The sequence below is a fragment of the Malus domestica genome, chromosome 04 (genome assembly GCF_042453785.1).
Source record: "Malus domestica chromosome 04, GDT2T_hap1".
In the NCBI taxonomy this organism is placed as follows: domain Eukaryota; kingdom Viridiplantae; phylum Streptophyta; class Magnoliopsida; order Rosales; family Rosaceae; genus Malus; species Malus domestica.
The window spans coordinates 7,993,408-8,014,612 of record NC_091664.1 but is presented as its reverse complement, the minus strand read 5'-3'; the positions used below and the strand labels follow the sequence as shown (position 1 = coordinate 8,014,612).

General features: G+C 40.4%; 1 protein-coding gene across 6 annotated transcripts; it reads left to right on the top strand.

The window, feature by feature from the left end:
• Positions 1–1,013: 1,013 nt before the first annotated feature.
• LOC103433046 (DNA mismatch repair protein MSH4) lies at positions 1,014–19,282 on the top strand. 6 transcript variants are annotated; one of them, XM_070819944.1, is made up of 24 exons: positions 1,014–1,282; positions 1,930–2,133; positions 2,285–2,320; positions 2,415–2,527; positions 2,866–2,911; positions 3,151–3,197; positions 3,383–3,490; positions 3,628–3,703; positions 4,038–4,110; positions 4,210–4,355; positions 4,472–4,557; positions 13,944–14,083; positions 14,209–14,348; positions 14,435–14,485; positions 15,248–15,311; positions 16,125–16,268; positions 16,354–16,421; positions 16,563–16,621; positions 16,967–17,123; positions 17,240–17,292; positions 17,373–17,471; positions 18,381–18,423; positions 18,573–18,695; positions 18,917–19,282. In XM_070819944.1, the coding sequence occupies exons 1-24, from the start codon at positions 1,217–1,219 to the stop codon at positions 19,079–19,081; spliced, it is 2,307 nt and encodes a 768-aa protein (XP_070676045.1). In that variant the 5' UTR covers positions 1,014–1,216; the 3' UTR covers positions 19,082–19,282. The 6 variants fall into 6 exon arrangements, with proteins under 6 accessions (XP_070676045.1, XP_028956831.1, XP_028956830.1 ...); XM_029100998.2 differs by having other exon boundaries at positions 18,381–18,441; XM_029100997.2 differs by having other exon boundaries at positions 18,381–18,495.
• The last annotated feature ends 1,923 nt before the right edge of the window (positions 19,283–21,205 follow it).

Sequence of the window (21,205 nt, the reverse complement as noted above, 5' to 3'; positions counted from 1 at the left end):
ATTCTGTGCCATACAGCATCGCCGGCCTTATTGCCGTCCTATAAAATTTTCCCTTGAGCTTCAGTGGCATACGGCGGTCACACAACACGCCGGATGCACTCTTTCACTTCATCCATCCAGCTTGTATTCTATGGTTGAGATCTCCATCTAATTCTCCGTTCTTTTGCAAGATAGATCCTAGGTAACGAAAACGGTCGCTCTTTGGTATTTCTTGATCTCCGATCCTCACCCCTAACTCGTTTTGGCCTCCATTTGCACTGAACTTGCACTCCATATATTCTGTCTTTGATCGGCTTAGGCGAAGACCTTTAGATTCCAACACTTCTCTCCAAAGGTTAAGCTTTGCATTTACCCCTTCCTGAGTTTCATCTATCAACACTATATCGTCTGCGAAAAGCATACACCAAGGAATATCATCTTGAATATGTCGTGTTAACTCATCCATTACCAACGCAAAAAGGTAAGGACTTAAGGATGAGCCTTGATGTAATCCTACAGTTATGGGAAAGCTTTCGGTTTGTCCTTCATGAGTTCTTACGGCAGTCTTTGCTCCTTCATACATATCCTTTATAGCTTGGATATATGCTACTCGTACTCCTTTCTTCTCTAAAATCCTCCAAAGAATGTCTCTTGGGACCCTATCATACGCTTTTTCCAAATCTAAAAACCAATGAAACAAGAAAACGTGTACAAAATAATAAATTTGTATTAAATAAGTGAATAGGGTTGCGATTTCTCGAGTTACTCTTTACAAGAATTAATTCTCTGATGCGAACTCCAAAAGTGTCCAAAAAGATCAAGATTTGATTGTTTGGTAATAAGGAATTAGCTCATATGAGTGTTGCTTGATAATTCTTCACATGTATGATGAAGAATATATAAAGAGTTTTGTGAATTTGTGGTTTTGGAATAATTTGGAGAAGCTGAACTTGAAAAATGCACTGCAATTTGGCAGAAATCTGTTCCTTAGATCAAAACTATTTCAACTCACGCCTGTGAACGACACTTCGCAGAAACTGTGAGCGAGTGTCGTTTTTTACTTCGCTCACTGCGCACGCGACACGCGACCCGAGCAACAGTCGCGTGTATATAAGTAGCACCCTCGGCCGGAACAGAAGCTGGCGCGCGATACAAACTCGTTGAAGCAAAGGAGAGAGCAGAGAGAGAGAGAGAGAGAGAGAGAGAGAGAGAGAGAGAGAGAGAGAGTAGGAAGGAAATGGAAGACGACGGAGGAGAGAGGTCGAGCATCGTCGTCGGTCTCATCGAGAACAGAGCCAAGGAGGTGAAGCTCGGTCGCTCGGTCGCTTTTCCATCTCTCAATATTTCCCGCTCATTTTCTTCGATTTGTTTGTTTCCCGAGAAAACGCAGGAAAATGAAAGAGCATGGAGATTCAAAATTCAAAAAACGTAGCATTTGGACTTGTGTTAATTGTTTGCTTCCTTTGAATTACTCGGTTACGAAACGGATTCTACAGCATTTTCCACCTTTTCGGATGAGTTCGAATTATCACGTTGCTAGAATTGTGTATGAATTGCGTTATACATCCTTCATACCTAGGGGAAAATTGGCCCTTAAATTTTCAATTTCTAGGCTATATGCTTATGCAATAGTCTTTCGATGTCTGGTGAAATCAGGTTAAAGAGTATAGGAAAATTGTATTACAATTAGTTCGTTACTCTAATTTTTTTGCAAATAAAAGGGAAAAATAATCCTGTTGCTAAACCAAATATGGTCTATTGTTCTCACATATTTTCTTGATTTTTACTGGTTTGCGATATTGTAACTAAAATCAAAGAATTTTCTTACTTTTGATTATGGTCCCTTCCAGCTGATTACCCGAAGGTTATGTGAGAGCTGTATTAAAATTGTTTTGGTGCATAGAGATCAACGAATTCAGGATACGTAGCTGACACTAAATGTTGTGACAGGTTGGAGTGGCAGCTTTTGATTTAAGATTAGCTTCTCTGCATCTTTCTCAATATATTGAAACTAGCAGTTCATATCAGAATACAAAAACCTTGCTGCAATTCTATGATCCTATGGTGATTATTGTTTCACCGAACAAGCTGGCACCTGATGGTATGGTTGGAGTTTCAGAGTTGGTGGACAGATTTTATGCTACAGTCAAGAAGGTTGTGTTCCTTAATCATTAACATTGCTAGCTCTCTCTCTCTCTCTCTCTCTCATGCTTGTTTTTTGGTGTACATGAATACTGGATGCCTGTGAGGTTACCTCACTTATGACTACTTGTTTAATCCACTAAACAAGTGTGCTGTTCTGCAGGTTGTAATGGCCCGTGGTTGCTTCGATGACACTAAGGTTATGTTAGAGATTCCTTATCCTCTAATGTTTGCATCAAAATGGGTGTTTACTCTTGAAGCTCACAGCTTAGTGTGCCATTGTTGGGTTCCAGGGTGCCGTACTGATTAAAAATTTATCAGCCAAGGAACCTTCAGCACTAGGATTGGATACTTATTACAAGCAGTATTACCTCTGCTTAGCTGCTGCTGCAGCTACAATTAAGTGGTACTTTCAGATCTTGAGCTTTCTAACGTTATGGTGTTCCAAAGTTTAGGCATTTGTTTTTATTATGATGTAGGCAGTTACACCATATTCATATTTTGGCGTTTAAGAGTTTCTTTAAGCAATAATTCAAAGAACATTAGATATTTTAACAGTTTTTCCCCTGATGCTATTCTAGCTCTATTTACTAGAAAGATCATGTCATGTCAAATGTGTTTTTTTTTTCCGTACCTTTTAAGTTGCCTTATGTTGAACTTGTTAGCAATGTGCACGTTTTATTGTTATAGAATCTGTTAACCTTGCCTTTTCTGTTGGTAATGGATCAAGTGCCTGATGAACAGGATAGAAGCAGAGAAGGGAGTCATCGTCACAAACCACTCACTTGTGGTACGAGTTAATGCACATTCTTTCATGACCTGTAAAATAATATCAGAAGAAAGTTATCATTTGTATATCAATAATATCATCAGCTATCTGTACACAGAGTAGATCAATAACATTATTTTTCTGTATTTTTATCTTCTCTTCCGGCTAAGAACTCCCATCAGTCTGCACTGCCATCCAACCCTGTTTTTGTCTTTGTGAGGAATTAAACATTTACTTCATCGCACATATCCCTTCTCCAGGTCACTTTTAATGGATCATTTGCTCATATGAATATTGATGCGACTAGGTACGCTCCCTTCCCTTCTTTGAATTTATCTAGGGCTGAGCTCCCTTTTTATTCTTTAAACAGACGATTTTTTGTGATATTAGGACATTTTTCTAAATTATTTCAGATAAATCTACAATGGGTCAACATATATTTTATTAGTAATCTCTTTGGTAATGACTTTTACAATTGAAATTTGTTTACAGTGTCCAAAACTTGGAAATCATTGAGCCACTTCATTCGACACTTTGGGGCACCAGCAACAAGAAAAGAAGTTTATTAAACATGTTTAAGACAACAAAAACGGTTGGAGGGTATGAGGGGCTGGTTCACTGTATTATTATCCTGGATTTCATATATTTTTTTTATAGCTACAATTCTCTGGTGGTAGATCTCTCCTTTCCAATTTCTTGTTTATATAAATCTAATGTGGAGCAATGTATAACTGCAGGTCCAGACTTCTTCGTGCCAATCTTTTGCAGCCTTTAAAAGATATTGAAACTATAAATGCTCGTCTAGATTGCCTGGTCAGTGTTATTTGCTCTCAACTATCTCTTGTGGATCTATGTATTATTTTATCCATTTGAGATACTTTTCAGTTTGTTAACCTTTATTTCTCTATCTATTTTTAAGAAGAATGAAAAAATATCATGTTATTTGAATTGCAAAGTTGGTTGGGCAGACTTTGTGTTTATTTTTTGGGCATGGTTATACATGAAAAAGCAAGAATACAATGATAATGTCTACTTTGTATCCTCTTAGAATACATATAAAGTTCTGAATCTTGAAGCTCCTGAGATGGATATTGTATTTTGCAGCAATAGTTTTACGATCCTAAGTCTCCTTAATATTTGATTTTAGGATGAGCTCATGAGCAACGAACAGCTGTTCTTTGGACTAGCTCAGGTTCTGCGTAAATTTCCAAAAGAGAGTGGTAAGAGGGTAGAAGAAAGCAGAGGAAAGTTTTGCCTTAATACAGTAAATCTATCTATTCATATCATGAACGAGTGGAGTTGTGTATGTGCTCATGCAGATAGGGTGCTTTGTCACTTTTGCTTCAAGCCAAAGAAAATTACAAACAAAGTTGTGGGTGTTGATTGTGCTAGAAAAAGCCAAGTGTTGGTTTCAAGTATCATTCTTCTGAAGACTGCTCTAGATGCCTTGCCTTTACTCTCAAAGGTAAAAATCACTTTACACAGATGTCGATGTCAAGCATTATTTTCTTTCCAACACATAGACAAATTTTACAGTGCTCAAAACATGATCCAAAGTATCAATGTTTCGTAAAATCTCAGGTTCTTAAAGATGCAAAGTGTTTTCTTCTTGCAAATGTTTACCAGTCTGTATGTGAAAATGAGAAGTATGCTGCCATTAGAAAGAGGTTTGCTTCCAAGCTTCTATAGTCCTGGTGGATCATTTGTAAATTTGTTTCTCTGACATCCCTAACTCATTTGAATTTGGCACTGGAATATGTTGTTGAGAATGAGTCCCACATTGATGGGAGGAGGGATCTTGCATGGGCTTATAAGTAAGTTGGGCTACTTCCCATATTGCCAATTGGTTTTATGGTGGAGCCTCAACTTTCTTCATATGTTTTGTTCAATAAATTCTAATATCCAAATAGGATCAAATTAAGTGGCCAAATTAGTCCAGGCATCCTCTGGGAAATGACCAACAACAACAACAACAACAACAACAAAGCCTTTTCCCACTAAGTGGGGTCGGCTATATGAATCCTAGAACGCCATTGCGCTCGGTTTTGTGTCATGTCCTCCGTTAGATCCAAGTACTCTAAGTCTTTTCTTAGAGTCTCTTCCAAAGTTGTCCTAGGTCTTCCTCTACCCCTTCGGCCCTGAACCTCTGTCCCGTAGTCACATCTTCGAACCGGAGCGTCAGTCGGCCTTCTTTGCACATGTTCAAAATCACCGGAGCCGATTTTCTCTCATATTTCCTACAATTTCGGCTACTCCTACTTTACCTCGGATATCCTCATTCCCAATCTTATCCTTTCTCGTGTGCCCACACATCCCACGAAGCATCCTCATCTCCGCTACACCCATTTTGTGTACGTGTTGATGCTTCACCACCCAACATTCTGTGCCATACAACATCGCTAGCCTTATTGCCGTCCTATAAAATTTTCCCTTGAGCTTCAGTGGCCTATGACGGTCACACAACACGCCGGATGCACTCTTTCCATCCAGCTCGTATTCTATGGTTGAGATCTCCATCTAATTCTCCGTTCTCTTGCAAGATAGATCCTAGGTAGCGAAAACGATCGCTTTTTGTGATCTTCGCTAGATTGCTCCGGTCATTAGTGTGGATAAGTATATAAATGGATAGAGATAGGAAAGCAAACACAAGATGTACGTGGTTCACCCAGATTGGCTACGTCCACGGAATAGAAGAGTTCTCATTAATTGTGAAGGGTTTACACAAGTACATAGGTTCAAGCTCTCATTTAGTGAGTACAAGTGAATGATTTAGTACAAATGACATTAGGAAATATCGTGGGAGAATGATCTCGTAATCACGAAACTTCTAAGTATCGGAGTGTGGTGTCGTCTTGACTTGCCTTATCTGTCTCATAGGTAGATGTGGCATCTTCTCTGGAAGTACTCTTCCTCCATCCAGGGGTGGTATCTTTAACTGGTGGAGATGCACAAGGTAATGTATCAATTTCACTTGAAGCTTACTTGTAGTTTCAGGCTTGGTCAAGCGCGATACAAACCATGTAGTAGGAGTCCCCCAAGTCGCCGAGCTAGGGGGTCTGCTGAAAGAGGTGACAGACAAGGTAAGCAATCAAAGCTCCGACTGATTGTTCACCTTCTCCCCATCTTGCAGCAGCATGAAGGATAAAGAGAAGAAAAATGAAAAGAGATGATATGAGATACTTTTGCTTTTGAAGAAGTAACTTTCCACAGGCTTATTCTTGAACTGAGCTGGAGGGTTTTCTGGTTTCCTCCAGAGTATAAGGCCGACTGAAGAATTTGAGGGTCAAAACAAGTCCATCAAATCTAGAGTACGTTCCACCCTGCTGATATGGGATACTTTTGCGTTTGACAGAGTAATGAATGTATCGGCACGTGTGCTGTTACGCTTGTCTCCACATGCTTCCTTGTATCCTTCGCACTTGCCCTATCTGTTCCTCAAGCAGATGCGGAATCTTCCCTGGAAACATAAGATGTTGAAGATGAGTACTCGAGAGCAATGCCAGGTAAGTAATCAGGTAAGGGGTTCCAGGCAGTCAGTTCCTGGCTGGAAGCTTGATTCCAAGTGCTGACTGATTGCTCTCTTTCTCCTTGTCTTGCAGGTAAAAACAAGGCCACAAGAAAAGACAGGGAAAAAGCATGATATGGGATACTCTTGCTTTTAACCCTGATGATATGAGATATTCTTGCTCTAGTATAGCTTGTTTGCAGAGGTATTATCGGGGGGAAAGAAAGCTGAATATTTCGAAAGGCTTCGTTGGGAGTGCCCTCTCAGATATGATGAAGGGTTGAGCATTTTTGCAGGTCTGCCTGTCCGTTGGGGATGGAGGTCGACATATATAGGAGTCTCCCTAACAACAAGTAGTAATGCTATTCCTTTACCCTGCTTGGTCATAGCACGGTAGTGGGAGCTGCCAGTTTCACATGTTTTAACTCTGTCAGAGCACTTTGAAAAAGTGGTCTGTGGTATCTGGCTCTCGAGATTCGGAGAACGATGCATCTTCGATTTTTGAGAAAGCAATCATGCTGGGGGTATGACTCTCGAGATTCGGAGAGCAGTGTCTTTTCGATTTTTGAGGAAGTAATCATGTTGGGAGTCTGGCTCTCGAGATTCGGAGGGCGGTGCCTCTTCGATTTTGGAGCAAGCAATCTTGTTGGGAGTGTTGTCTCGAATGTGAGTAAAGGTTGGGCATGTTTGCTAGTCTACCTTGCCACGAAGCACAAAGGTTGACACACAGGGACTTTCCAATTATCCAGCAATGGTACTGTTCCTTTACCCTCTCTTCGATTTTGAGAAAGTAGTCATGTTGGGAGTCTGGCTCTCGAGATTCGGAGGACGGTGCCTCTTCGATTTTGGAGCAAGCAATCTTATTGGGAGTGTTTTCTCGAATGTGAGTAAAGGTTGGGCATGTTTGCTAGTCTACCTTGCCACGAAGCACAGAGGTTGACACACAGGGACTTTCCAATTATCCAGCAGTGGTACTGTTCCTTTACAGTTGTGGGTAATAATGTGGTAGCTAGACCTTCAAAATTTATGTGTCTAAACTTTTGTTAGTGCTGTTTCTTTGCTATTCTTTTACCTTTCTTGGTCAGAGCGATGTAGTGGGAGCTGCAAGCTTCACGTGCTCAACTTTGGCAGAGAACTTTGGCAAAGTTATTTGTGGTACCCATGAGCTATTGTTGCGTGTGGGAAGTGGGTGATTGAACAGTAAGATTCATGTGATTTCTACTTCACCAGAAGTCTTCGACAGAATGCCCATAATTTCTGCTAAGCTGAGTGTGCGTGTGACAGGTGCTGACAAGGCTAGAAAAGTAGGTGCCTCTTCGATTTCTGAGATCGGCCCTCGTGGTCTCTGAGCAGCCCAGCTCTTGAGAAAGCGAGCGCCTCTTCGATTGATTCGGAGAACGATGCCTCATCGATTTTTGAGAAAGCAATCATGCTGGGGGTCTGGCTCTCGAGATTCGGGGAGCAGTGTCTCTTCGATTTTTGAGAAAGTAATCATGTTGGGAGTCTGGCTCTCGAGATTCGGAGGGCGGTGCCTCTTCGATTTTGGAGCAAGCAATCTTGTTGGGAGTGTTTTCTCGAATGTGAGTAAAGGTTGGGCATGTTTGCTAGTCTACCTTGCCACGAAGCACAGAGGTTGACACACAGGGACTTTCCAATTATCCAGCAATGGTACTGTTCCTTTACCCTCTCTTCGATTTTTAAGAAAGTAGTCATGTTGGGAGTCTGGCTCTCGAGATTCGGAGGACGGTGCCTCTTCGATTTTGGAGCAAGCAATCTTATTGGGAGTGTTTTCTCGAATGTGAGTAAAGGTTGGGCATGTTTGCTAGTCTACCTTGCCACGAAGCACAGAGGTTGACACACAGGGACTTTCCAATTATCCAGCAGTGGTACTGTTCCTTTACCCTTGTGGGTAATAATATGGTAGCTAGACCTTCAAAATTTATGGGTCTAAACTTTGTTAGTGCTGTTTCTTTGCTATTCTTTTACCCTTCTTGGTCAGAGCGATGTAGTGGGAGCTGCAAGCTTCACGTGCTCAACTTTGGCAAAGTTATTTGTGGTACCCATGAGCTATTGTTGCGTGTGGGAAGTGGGTGATTGAACAGTAAGATTCATGTGTTTTCTACTTCCCCAAAAGTCTTTGACAGAATGCCCATAATTTCCGCAAAACTGAGTGTGCGTGTGACAGGTGCTGACAAGGCTGGAAAAGGCTGGAAAAGTAGGTGCCTCTTCGATTTCTGAGATCGGCCCTCGTGGTCTCTGAGGAGCCCAGCTTTTGAGAAAGCGAGCGCCTCTTCGATTTTTGAGATCGGCCTTCGTGGTCTTTGAGCAACCCAACTTTTGAGAAAGCAAACGCCTCTTCGATTTCTGAGATCAACCCTCGTGATCTCTAAGCAGCCCAGCTTTTGAGAAAGCAAACGCCTCTTCGATTTCTGAGCAGGCGCCTCTTCGATTTCTGAAGCTTCGTCGAGTGCAGATTTTTATAGGGGCTGGCATTAAGTTCCAAAGCACACTTGAATCTCCACCAGTAGAAGCTTCATTCTTGCACTTCTAAGATCTTGATTTGTCCGACCTCTTCTCTCTTCAACACCTTTGAAAATGTCTGGCCCCTCCGACCGTCGTTTTGACTTGAACCTTGTTGAAGAGGCAGCCCCGCCTTCTCCAGACAACATATGGCGCCCATCCTTCGTCTCCCCTACTGGTCCTCTTACCGTTGGGGATTCCGTGATGAAGAATGATATGACCGCTGCGGTGGTGGCCAGGAACCTTCTCACTCCCAAAGATAATAGACTACTTTCCAAACGGTCTGATGAGTTAGCTGTTAAGGATTCGCTGGCTCTCAGTGTTCAGTGTGCAGGTTCTGTGTCTAATATGGCCCAACGCCTATTTGCTCGAACCCGCCAAGTTGAATCATTGGCGGCTGAAGTGATGAGTCTCAAACAGGAGATTAGAGGGCTCAAGCATGAGAATAAACAGTTGCACCGGCTCGCACATGACTATGCTACAAACATGAAGAGGAAGCTTGACCAGATGAAGGAAACTGATGGTCAGGTTTTACTTGATCATCAGAGATTTGTGGGTTTGTTCCAAAGGCATTTATTGCCTTCGTCTTCTGGGGCTGTACCGCGTAACGAAGCTCCAAATGATCAACCTCTGATGCCTCCTCCTTCTAGGGTTCTGTCCAGTACTGAGGCTCCAAATGATCCCCCTCCGGTGCCTTCTCTTTCTGGGGCTCTACCGACTGCTGAGACTTCTCCTAAGCAACCTTTGTGAAGGCTCCCTCTTGTATGCTTATTTTGACTCATGTATATGTACATATTTGTAGCTTATCGGGGATATCAATAAATAAGCTTTCCTTCATTTCAACGTATTGTGTTAAATACACCAAAGCCTTCTTCGCTAAGTTCTTTGAATTTTCTTTTGTTAAAGCTTGTATGTTGAAGCTTTCTGAGTGGAGCATGTAGGTTGGGGTAGTGTTCCCTTAATTTCCCGAGTGAGGAAAACTTCTCGGTTGGAGACTTGGAAAATCCAAGTCACTGAGTGGGATCGGCTATATGAATCTTAGAACGCCATTGTGCTCGATCCTGTGTCATGTCCTTCGTTAGATCCAAGTACTCTAAGTCTTTTCTTAGAGTCTCTTCCAAAGTTTTCCTAGGTCTTCCTCTACCCCTTCGGCCCTGAACCTCTGTCCCATAGTCGCATCTTCTAATCGGAACGTCAGTAGGCCTTCTTTGCACATGTCCAAACCACCGTAACCGATTTTCTCTCATCTTTCCTTCAATTTCGGCTACTCCTACTTTACCCCGGATATCCTCATTCCTAATCTTATCCTTTCTCGTGTGCCCACACATCCAACGAAGCATCCTCATCTCCGCTACACCCATTTTGTGTACGTGTTGATGTTTCACCGCCCAACATTCTGTGCCATACAGCATCGCCGGCCTTATTGCCGTCCTATAAAATTTTCCCTTGAGCTTCAGTGGCATACGGCGGTCACACAACACGCCGGATGCACTCTTCCACTTCATCCATCCAGCTTGTATTCTATGGTTGAGATCTCCATCTAATTCTCCGTTCTTTTGCAAGATAGATCCTAGGTAACGAAAACGGTCGCTCTTTGGTATTTCTTGATCTCCGATCCTCACCCCTAACTCGTTTTGGCCTCCATTTGCACTGAACTTGCACTCCATATATTCTGTCTTTGATCGGCTTAGGCGAAGACCTTTAGATTCCAACACTTCTCTCCAAAGGTTAAGCTTTGCATTTACCCCTTCCTGAGTTTCATCTATCAACACTATATCGTCTGCGAAAAGCATACACCAAGGAATATCATCTTGAATATGTCGTGTTAACTCATCCATTACCAACGCAAAAAGGTAAGGGCTTAAGGATGAGCCTTGATGTAATCCTACAGTTATGGGAAAGCTTTCGGTTTGTCCTTCATGAGTTCTTACGGCAGTCTTTGCTCCTTCATACATATCCTTTATAGCTTGGATATATGCTACTCGTACTCCTTTCTTCTCTAAAATCCTCCAAAGAATGTCTCTTGGGACCCTATCATACGCTTTTTCCAAATCTATAAAGACCATGTGTAAATCCTTTTTCCCATCTCTATATCTTTCCATCAATCTTCGTAAGAGATAGATTGCCTCCATGGTTGAGCGCCCTGGCATGAACCCGAATTGGTTGTCCGAAACCCGTGTCTCTTGCCTCAATCTATGCTCAATGACTCTCTCCCAGAGCTTCATTGTATGACTCATTAGCTTAATACCCCTATAGTTCATGCAATTTTGTACGTCGCCCTTATTCTTGTAGATAGGCACCAAAGTGCTCATTCGCCACTCATTTGGCATCTTCTTCGTTTTCAAAATCCTATTGAAAAGGTCAGTGAGCCATGTTATACCTGTCTCTCCCAAAAGTTTCCACACTTCGATTGGTATATCGTCTGGGCCTATTGCTTTTTTATGCTTCATCTTCTTCAAAGCTACAACCACTTCTTCCTTCCGGATTCGACGATAAAAAGAGTAGTTTCTACACTCTTCTGAGTTACTCAACTCCCCTAAAGAAGCACTCATTTCATGTCCTTCATTGAAAAGATTATGAAAATAACCTCTCCATCTGTCTTTAACCGCGTTCTCTGTAGCAAGAACCTTTCCATCCTCATCCTTGATGCACCTCACTTGGTTTAGGTCCCTTGTCTTCTTTTCCCTTGCTCTAGATAGTTTATAGATATCCAACTCTCCTTCTTTGGTATCTAGTCGTTTATACATATCGTCGTAAGCCGCTAACTTAGCTTCTCTGACAGCTTTCTTCGCCTCTTGCTTCGCTTTTCTATACCTTTCACCATTTTCATCAGTCCTCTCCTTGTATAAGGTTTTACAACATTCCTTCTTAGCCTTCACCTTTGTTTGTACCTCCTCATTCCACCACCAAGATTCCTTTTGGTGTGGGGCAAAGCCCTTGGACTCTCCTAATACCTCTTTTGCTACTTTTCGGATACAACTAGCCATGGAATCCCACATTTGGCTAGCTTCCCCCTCTCTATCCCACACACATTGGGTGATTACCTTCTCTTTGAAAATGACTTGTTTTTCTTCTTTTAGATTCCACCATCTAGTCCTTGGGCACTTCCAAGTCTTGTTCTTTTGTCTTACTCTTTTGATATGTACATCCATCACCAACAAGCGATGTTGATTAGCCACGCTCTCTCCTGGTATAACTTTGCAATCCTTACAAGTTATACGATCCCCTTTCCTCATTAGAAGAAAATCTATTTGTGTTTTTGACGACCCACTCTTGTAGGTGATCACATGTTCTTCTCTCTTCTTAAAGAAGGTGTTGGCTAAGAAGAGATCATATGCCATTGCAAAATCCAAGATAGCTTCCCCATCCTCGTTTCTCTCCCCAAAACCATGGCCACCATGAAAACCTCCATAGTTGCCTGTCTCCCTGCCCACGTGTCCATTTAAATCTCCTCCTATAAATAACTTCTCCGTCTGAGCAATTCCTTGCACCAAGTCTCCAAGATCTTCCCAAAATTTCTCCTTCGAACTCGTATCCAACCCTACTTGAGGTGCGTACGCACTAATCACATTGATAAGTTCTTGTCCTATTACAATCTTGATTGCCATGATTCTATCTCCTACCCTCTTGACATCTACAACATCTTGTACCAAGGTCTTGTCCACGATGATGCCAACACCGTTTCTCGTTCTATTTGTGCCCGAATACCAAAGTTTAAACCCTGAGTTTTCTAGATCCTTTGCCTTACTACCAACCCACTTAGTTTCTTGTAGGCACATAATATTTATCCTTCTCCTCACCATAACTTCCACTACTTCCATAGATTTTCCCGTTAAGGTTCCTATATTCCACGTTCCTAAACGCATTTTGCTCTCTTGAACTCTACCCTTCTGTCCTAGCTTCTTCACCCTCCCCCGTCTAATAGGATCAAAGTACTTCTTTTGTGTGTCCCGGGTAAAGTTGATAGGAGCATATGCTCCCAAACAACTTTGAGTGGAGTCGTTCGAAAAGAAGTTTCTATGGCCCCCTTGCTCATTTAACACTGCATCCGGGTGCCGATGGAGATACAGCGACCCTTGCTCACTTATCACTGTGCTCAGGCCACACAGCGCGCCACTTACGGGTGACGCCCTAGCTTTAGCGCGATTTTGTTCTGGATTCATTTTCATAAGGATTCGACGTGATCATGGAGTGCCGGCTGTCGACTACCTGACGCCCTCCCCCTCCTCCTTTATCCGGGCTTGGGACCGGCCATGTAAGACATAGGCGGAGTTCTCTGGGAAATGACCACAACCGAAATATTTCCATTATGTTCCAAAACATTCACCTTTGTCCCCTCTTTTTGCAATATGAAAGTACATCAGTTCTACCCTTATAAAAAGATCCCTTCACGGTTCACCAAAAAAAATCCTTAACTACAGTTACTAATTAAAACAAATTGCCTCCTTTTACAATCTTTTTCTTATTGTCTGATTTAACCTTTTCCTCGTACATAAGAGGCATATTCCACTGGAAACGGCATAATTACATGTTTTAATATGCTCATTTATATGGGGGAGGTTTGTTTAGGTTCAACCAATTCCAAATATATCTTTAATCTCTTTATATGATTTCGGTACCATGACTATGGTCTTGCGACTCTTGCCTACAACCCGAAACACTGCATGTTACAGAGGCATGCACTCAACCTCAGGTGTTAGTGTCCAACTTACCCGATCAAGTGGATTATACAGTCTAAGAGATTCAACCCCAAGCACTAAAGTAGTTATCATATTTCCATTAAATTGGATAGGGATGGTCAAACCCAAGTGCTAGGGTCTAACTTCTGATGAAGTTGATGATAAATTCTGCATGGATTGCTACATAAAATAACTTTATTTAATTGATAGTCATATAAAGCGGAAGAAATTCAACTACGAGTACTAAAGTAGTTGTCATATTGCCATGAAAGTACATGTTTGAAGTTTCTTGCTTGTTGTGTGATGTATATACATTGTTTGGCAAATCAAGAAGCTTCATTTGTTTCAGGATTGGAGAGGTTATTGATGAGGATGTGCTTCATGCACGGGTTTCATTTGTAGCCCGCACACAGCAGTGTTTTGCTGTCAAAGCTGGAATCGATGGACTCTTGGATATTGCACGGAGATCATTTTGTGATACTAGTGAAGGTGTTTTCTTTTTACATATGCAATTAAAATTCTGTCCATTTCCCTTCATGTTCAATTTGTCTTTTGTTTTCTTATATTTGAGATAAAGTAATAAGGCCAATGTTTTGTCAATCTTGAATCAACAGCTATACATAATCTTGCTAACAAGTATCGTGAAGATTTCAAGTTGCCCAATTTGAAACTCCCGTTTAACAATAGGCAAGGGTTCTACTTTAGCATGCCACATAAGGACATTCAAGGGAAACTTCCTAGCCAGTTCATTCAGGTTTAGCCTTTAGGACAAGCTTTCTCTAAATTACTAACATCTCTTTACTAGTTTATTTCTGAGTTCTATATGATATTCTGACATAGGTATTGAAACATGGGAATAATATACACTGCTCAACCTTGGAGCTTGCTTCTGTGAGTACTATGGCTCAATCTTTTAATTGAATTAAATTTAATTTACCCACTCTAAATAATGATTGTTGTATTATTCAAGCCATCTTGTCCTTTCAAAATATAACTGTCAACTTCCATTCTCTCTGTACTGCCTTAATTGTCTGTGAACGTTGGCATTTCCTTGATTGGTTATAACTTACAACTTATAATGGTGCCTTTGCAACTATAATAAGTTCAATCTATGATCTTTGGAATGATATATTTTGCTTGAGTTTCCTAAGAACTTCATTTGTGGAGCGGATTGAACTCCCATTTTTAACTTTGACTAGGACATTAGGTTAAGCAGGTTCATAGAGACCATTTTCAAATACAACCTTGATTTTAGGAGGTGTAAATTAAGGGGATCATTTGTACTAGACCAACTCATACAGAAATCTTAGATATGGGTTTAATCATCATGTACGATGCTGTCGGTGCCTTTATTTCTTAAATTTTTATGACATTTATGTGTTTTATCTCAAGCGTTTCTTTTTAACAAAAATCAGGGCCATCAATGTAAATAAGAGTAAAAGAAACATTGCACCTCTTTATGAGTTTTGCAATATATTTGACTTGAGCCTTCTTTTTTTCAGATGAATAAATTCAAGTTTCAATATAAATTGTGCATGTGTGTCTATGGTATTTTCAATGTGTGTCTATGGTATTTTCAAGTGTCAATATCTTTGTAACTTAAATGAATACTAAAATTTATGTTTATGTTTCTCCATTGCATGAAATTTACAGCTAAACGTTAGAAATAAGTCTGCAGCTGCAGAATGCTACTTACGTACAGAAGTTTGCCTAGAAGGTTATACTAAACATACATCTTTTGTATCATAAGCTTCTTTAAGTCTATATCTGTCATAAGCTTCAAGTGTTTGCTTTTGTTTACATTTCAGAATGGAGTGTCAGTAAATGAGTGAATCTTAATTAAACAAGTAACTTATTATTTTGAAGCAGTGCTTATTATTAGTTGAACAACACATGGGAGAACATTCCTTTTCATCATGTTCAAGTTTCTTGATTTGGGAAGGAGAAGGTTAAATATTAGTGGCCAAGTGAATATCAATTATCAGGTCCTGAAACCATCTGTGTCAATGGGCTTTATCTACTCAGAACATGAATATTTTCTTGTGATTGGACTCCGAAACAATTTCAGTGCATCATTTTATGGGATTGAACCATGAATTGAAGCTTATTAATGCTAACTTGATTCATCACAAACAACTTGTAAATGATGTTTTTCTCAGACAGGACAATTTTTCTTTTTCCGTTTTTTTTTTTTTTTTTTTTTTTTTTTTTTTGTATTTGAAATGTAGCATGTTCTTTTTAGATTGTCCAAGTGGTAACATTCAATATTGTCTTTACTGCAGTTATGTGGACCATTGAACATCTTGTATATGCATTGCTGATAATACTAGCTTAGTGCAGTTATAGGAAAAGCATGGATCTTGTTGAACTTTTTTATGTTATTGTTTTATTGGTTTCAATGCCTTCTATAAGCTTGAGTAATTGATAAATGATGATGTTTAGACATATGTACTGACCTTTTGGTATCTAGCTTATATCTTCTTATATCTTATGCAAATATAGATTACTGATGTCTCTATATTAAATGCAGAATTAGTAGATGCCATACGAGAGGATGTTTCTGCACTCACACTGCTGGCAGAGGTCTTATGCCTTTTGGATATGATTGTTAATTCATTTGCACATGCCATTTCCACAAAGCCTGCTGATCGTTATACTAGACCTGAATTCACAGGCAAGTTGCTATCCTCTGGCATTAAAACTCATGACTTTGGATGTTCAATACAAGATATCCTTGATACTGTCACTTTTACTTATAGATAATGGCCCACTGGCAATTGATGCTGGAAGACACCCTATCCTAGAGACTATACACAATGACTTTGTTGTACGTAACTCTTTATTTTCTATAATTCGATTACTTGTACCAGATTAGACATCTAAACCTTTTGTTATACTTTCTCCTCATCGATATGCTTGAAATTCTGTCCACTGGAGCTATTTTTTCATCTGTCTTTTTTCCTTGCAGCCCAACAATATCTTTTTATCAGAGGCATCAAACATGGTGCTCATCATGGGCCCAAACATGTAAGAAATTCTGTTCAAGCATTACATTCAATATTATGTATTGTCTCTATTTGTGACCATAAACTAATTCTTCTAATTATAACAAAGGCAAATTAGAGTACAATTGGAGAAGGGAAAAAAATTGCCGGCTTCATCCAGTTATTATTTTAGAGATCAGGTTAAATAGTGAAGAAGAAAACCATGTTTTTACCAGCAAACAGTGAGAATATGCATGTGATAAGCTTTAAAGGTTTGGACTGAAATTGAGATGGATGAGTGTACATATACATATATGAATTTTTTTTTTTAAATGTGATCAATTAGGTTACCATTTGCTCGAGTTTAACTGTAGGATATTTCTGTCAGGAGTGGAAAGAGCACTTATCTTCAACAAGTGTGTCTTATAGTTATTCTTGCTCAGATGGGTTGCTATGTACCTGCTCGCTTTGCAACTCTAAGGGTTGTTGATCGTATATTTACAAGGATGGGTGCAGTAGATAATCTTGAATCGAACTCTAGTACGGTAAATATTCCAACTTCAGTATCAGAAATATGGAGTCGTGATATGTTTTAACGATGCAGCTTCTCTCTACTAAATATGGAATATTTAGAAACGAATCTTCTTGTTACCTGCAACAGTTCATGACAGAAATGAAAGAAACAGCTTTTATCATGCAAAATGTCTCCCAGAGGTAGTTAGTGCACTACAAAATTATTTAGCCTTTTGAATATGTAAACAATATCAGTAAATACGGTCTATTTTCGGACACAGGAGTTTGGTTATCATGGATGAACTTGGGAGGGCCACATCTTCCTCTGATGGATTTGCAATTGCTTGGAGCTGCTGCGAACATTTATTATCACTGAAAGCGTAACCTCTTTTTCAATTACCATTTACTAAGATTCCAGTTGGTTAGTAACATGAAAGCTTATGAGTTTTGAACATAGAAACGTTAGAATGTGTCCCTTTAACCATTGACATAGAGAGTTTCCATATCACATGAATTGAAGCGTAATGCTTCCAATCATGCTAAAAAGGTCGTACCCAGTGCACAAGGCTCCCGCTTTACGCAGGGTCTGGGAGAGGTGAATGTCGGCTAGCCTTACCCCCATTTATAGAGAGGCTGCTCCCAAGTCTCGAACCCGAGACCTACCGCTCATGGGCGAAGGCACTTGCCATCGCATGGTTTTGAACTTCTCAATCGTAAGATACTGCAGAAAAGAAGCAACTCAAATTATCTATATACTAGAATACATATATGACTAGTCTAGACAAATAGGCATACTACAACATATATTTCAATACTTCAGAGGCGTAATGTAAAATTTGTTAGTGTCTTGCAAAAATCTGGAATTTTTAAGAGGTCGCACTTGGTGCGATGGCAAGTGCCTTCGCCCATGAGCGGTAGGTCTCGGGTTCGAGACTTGGGAGCAGCCTCTCCATAAATGGGGGTAAGGCTAGCCGACATTCACCTCTCCCAGACCCTGCGTAAAGCGGGAGCCTTGTGCACTGGGTACGACCTTTTTGTGCTCTCTGTGACAGGCATTTAACCGGGATCTTTATAGCAGCATATAAGAGATTGAAGAAAAGAAAACTTATATGTTGGAGTTTCGCCATTACTAAAACCGTAAAGAAGTTGGACACAAAAATATTATTCTTTAGTTCTATCTAGTTATTTTGTACCTGTTGTCACTATTCATTGTATGATTGCTTTAGCAAAGCCTTTTGACCAAATTTTACTTGCAGTAGATAACTTAGCATCTTCTCAATCTTTCTCAGGTACACAATATTTGCCACTCATATGGAGAACCTATCTGAACTAGTAACCATCTACCCAAATGTGAAGATACTTCACTTTGACGTTGATATTAAAAATAATCGTTTAGAGTTCAAGGTGGTTTTTCCATTATTCTTTCATTCGATTCATTTTATGCGAGTTTATTTTGCTGAAAGTCTTGTCTTTTCCCCTAGTTTCAACTGAAGGATGGGCCGAGACATGTTCCACACTACGGCCTTCTATTAGCAGAAGTGGCAGGATTACCAAGCTCCGTGATGGAAACAGCCAGAAACATCACATCCAGGATCACAGAGAAGGTAATCTCTTTCTGAGTACCAAGAACTTAAAGTTAATCCCAACTTAAATTTGGCTGACAAGTAGTAGGCATTGATATGGGTTTTAAACGCCATCCTGCCTTGATTTTTGCCTTGTTTTTCACTGGATCTGAATTAGTTGAAAGAGTAACTTGTAGTTTTCTGTACGGAAGTCCCCTTATCGTGAACCGTTGACTCAGCAAATTTGAAATATCAATGTATAGGAAGTGAAGAGGATGGAAGTAAACTGCCTGCAATACCATCCAGTCCAGATGGCTTACCACGTTGTGCAGCGGCTGATATGTTTGAAGTACTCGAGCCAGGATGAGGATTCGATCAGGGAAGCACTACATAATTTGAAAGAGAGCTACATTCATGGAATGCTGTAGTCCGCAGAAACCCACATTATTGTAAATATACCGTGCCGAAAGAAGTTGTATTCATAAATCCATGAACCTGCCAAGTGCTGAGGCTATATTCTTCCTCTTTTCTGTTATATGCTCGTAAGTTACTTTGGAGGTTTTTTTCACTGTACTCGTAAGCTGCGGGTTCAACTAATATCCCACAAAGAAAGTGTTCTCGATGACTCAGATTTTGATTTGTGTACATATACGCAATTTTGGAGCACGGTTAGACTACCAAATGTACTCACAAATTGATCAACAATTCAGGCCTTTCAGATCCTTCCTAAGTCGTTTTCTCCCATTACACGGTACATCTATGCCATTTGGATTGAATAATCTAAATATGCGTGACAAGAGTAGAAAGGTGTTGGAAAACAAATAGAAAATACCTTTTGCACAATTTTATTTATTTTTATTTCTTGATTTTCCCAATTCATGGGCTAGAAATCAATAGTAAAATAAGTGCATAGTAATCGCTTCTCAATGAATAAAAAAAGTAAGTTTTTTAGCACTCTATAATTAAATGATACGATTTTTAATCCGTTAAGTTGAAGCCCTCTAAACTCCGCCTATGTCTTACATGGCCGGTCCCAAGCCCGGATAAAGGAGGAGGGGGAGGGCGTCAGGTAGTCGACAACCGGCACTCCATGATCACGTCGAATCCTTATGAAAATGAATCCAGAACAAAGTATCCCATATCATCTCTTCTCATTTTTCTTCTCTTTATCCTTCATGCTGCCTGCAAGATAGGGAGAATGTGAACAATCAGCCGGAGCTCTGATTGCTTACCTTGTCTGTCACCTCTTTCAGCAAATCCCCTAGCTCGGCAACTTGAGGGACTCCTACTACATGGTTTGTATCGCGCTTGACCAAGCCTGAAACTACAAGTAAGCTTCAAGTGAAATTGATACATTACCTTGTGCATCTCCACCAGTTAAAGATACCACCCCTGGATGGAGGAAGAGTACTTCCAGAGAAGATGCCACATCTACCTGTGAGACAGATAAGGCAAGTCAAGACGATACCACATTCCGATACTTAGAAGTTTCGTGATTACGAGATCATTCTCCCACAATATTTCCTAATGTCATTTGTACTAAATCATTCACCTGTACTCACTAAAGGAAAGCTTGAACCTATGTACTTGTGTAAACCCTTCACAATTAATGAGAACTCCTCTATTCCGTGGACGTAGCCAATCTGGGTGAACCACGTACATCTTGTGTTTGCTTTCCTATCTATATCCATTTATATACTTATCCACACTAATGATCGGAGCAATCTAGCGAAGATCACAAAAAGCGACCGTTTTTGCTACCTAGGATATATCATGCAAGAGAACGGAGAATTAGAGAGATCTCAACCATAGAATAGAAGTTGGATAGATGAAGTGTAAGAGTGCATCCGGCGGGTTGTGTAACCGTCGTAGGCCACTGAAGCTCAAGGGAAAATTTTATAGGACGGCAATAAGGCCAGCGATGTTGTATGGCACAGAATGTTGGGCGGTGAAGCATCAACACGTACACAAAATGGGTGTGGCGGAGACGAGGATGCTTCGTGGGATGTGTGGGCACACAAGAAATGATAAGATTGGAAATGAGGATATTCGAGGTAAAGTAGGAGTGGCCGAAATTGAAGGAAAGATGAGAGAAAATCGGTTCCGGTGATTTGGACATGTGCAAAGAAGGCCTACTGACGCTCCGGTTCGAAGATGTGACTACGGGACAGAGGTTCAGGGCCAAAGGGGTAGAGGAAGACCTAGGAAAACTTTGGAAGAGACTCTAAGAAAAGACTTAGAGTACTTGGTTCTAACGGAGGACATGACACAAAACCGAGCGCAATGGCGTTCTAGGATTCATATAGCCGACCCCACTTAGTGGGAAAAGGCTTTGTTGTTGTTGTTGTTGTTGTAAGTTGAAGCCCTCTAATCAAATTTGTCAATCAAGACCATTAATTACTCCCATCATTAAAAAATCCTAGTTAAGGATCATATTCCAACTTTTTTCTCTTTGGCCTTGTGAAATACACAAGAAGACATGAAGATAGGAATGCGAATACAAAAAGAGTGAGGAGTTCAGTTGTTTAGTGCTACGATCTGGTAGTATTCCT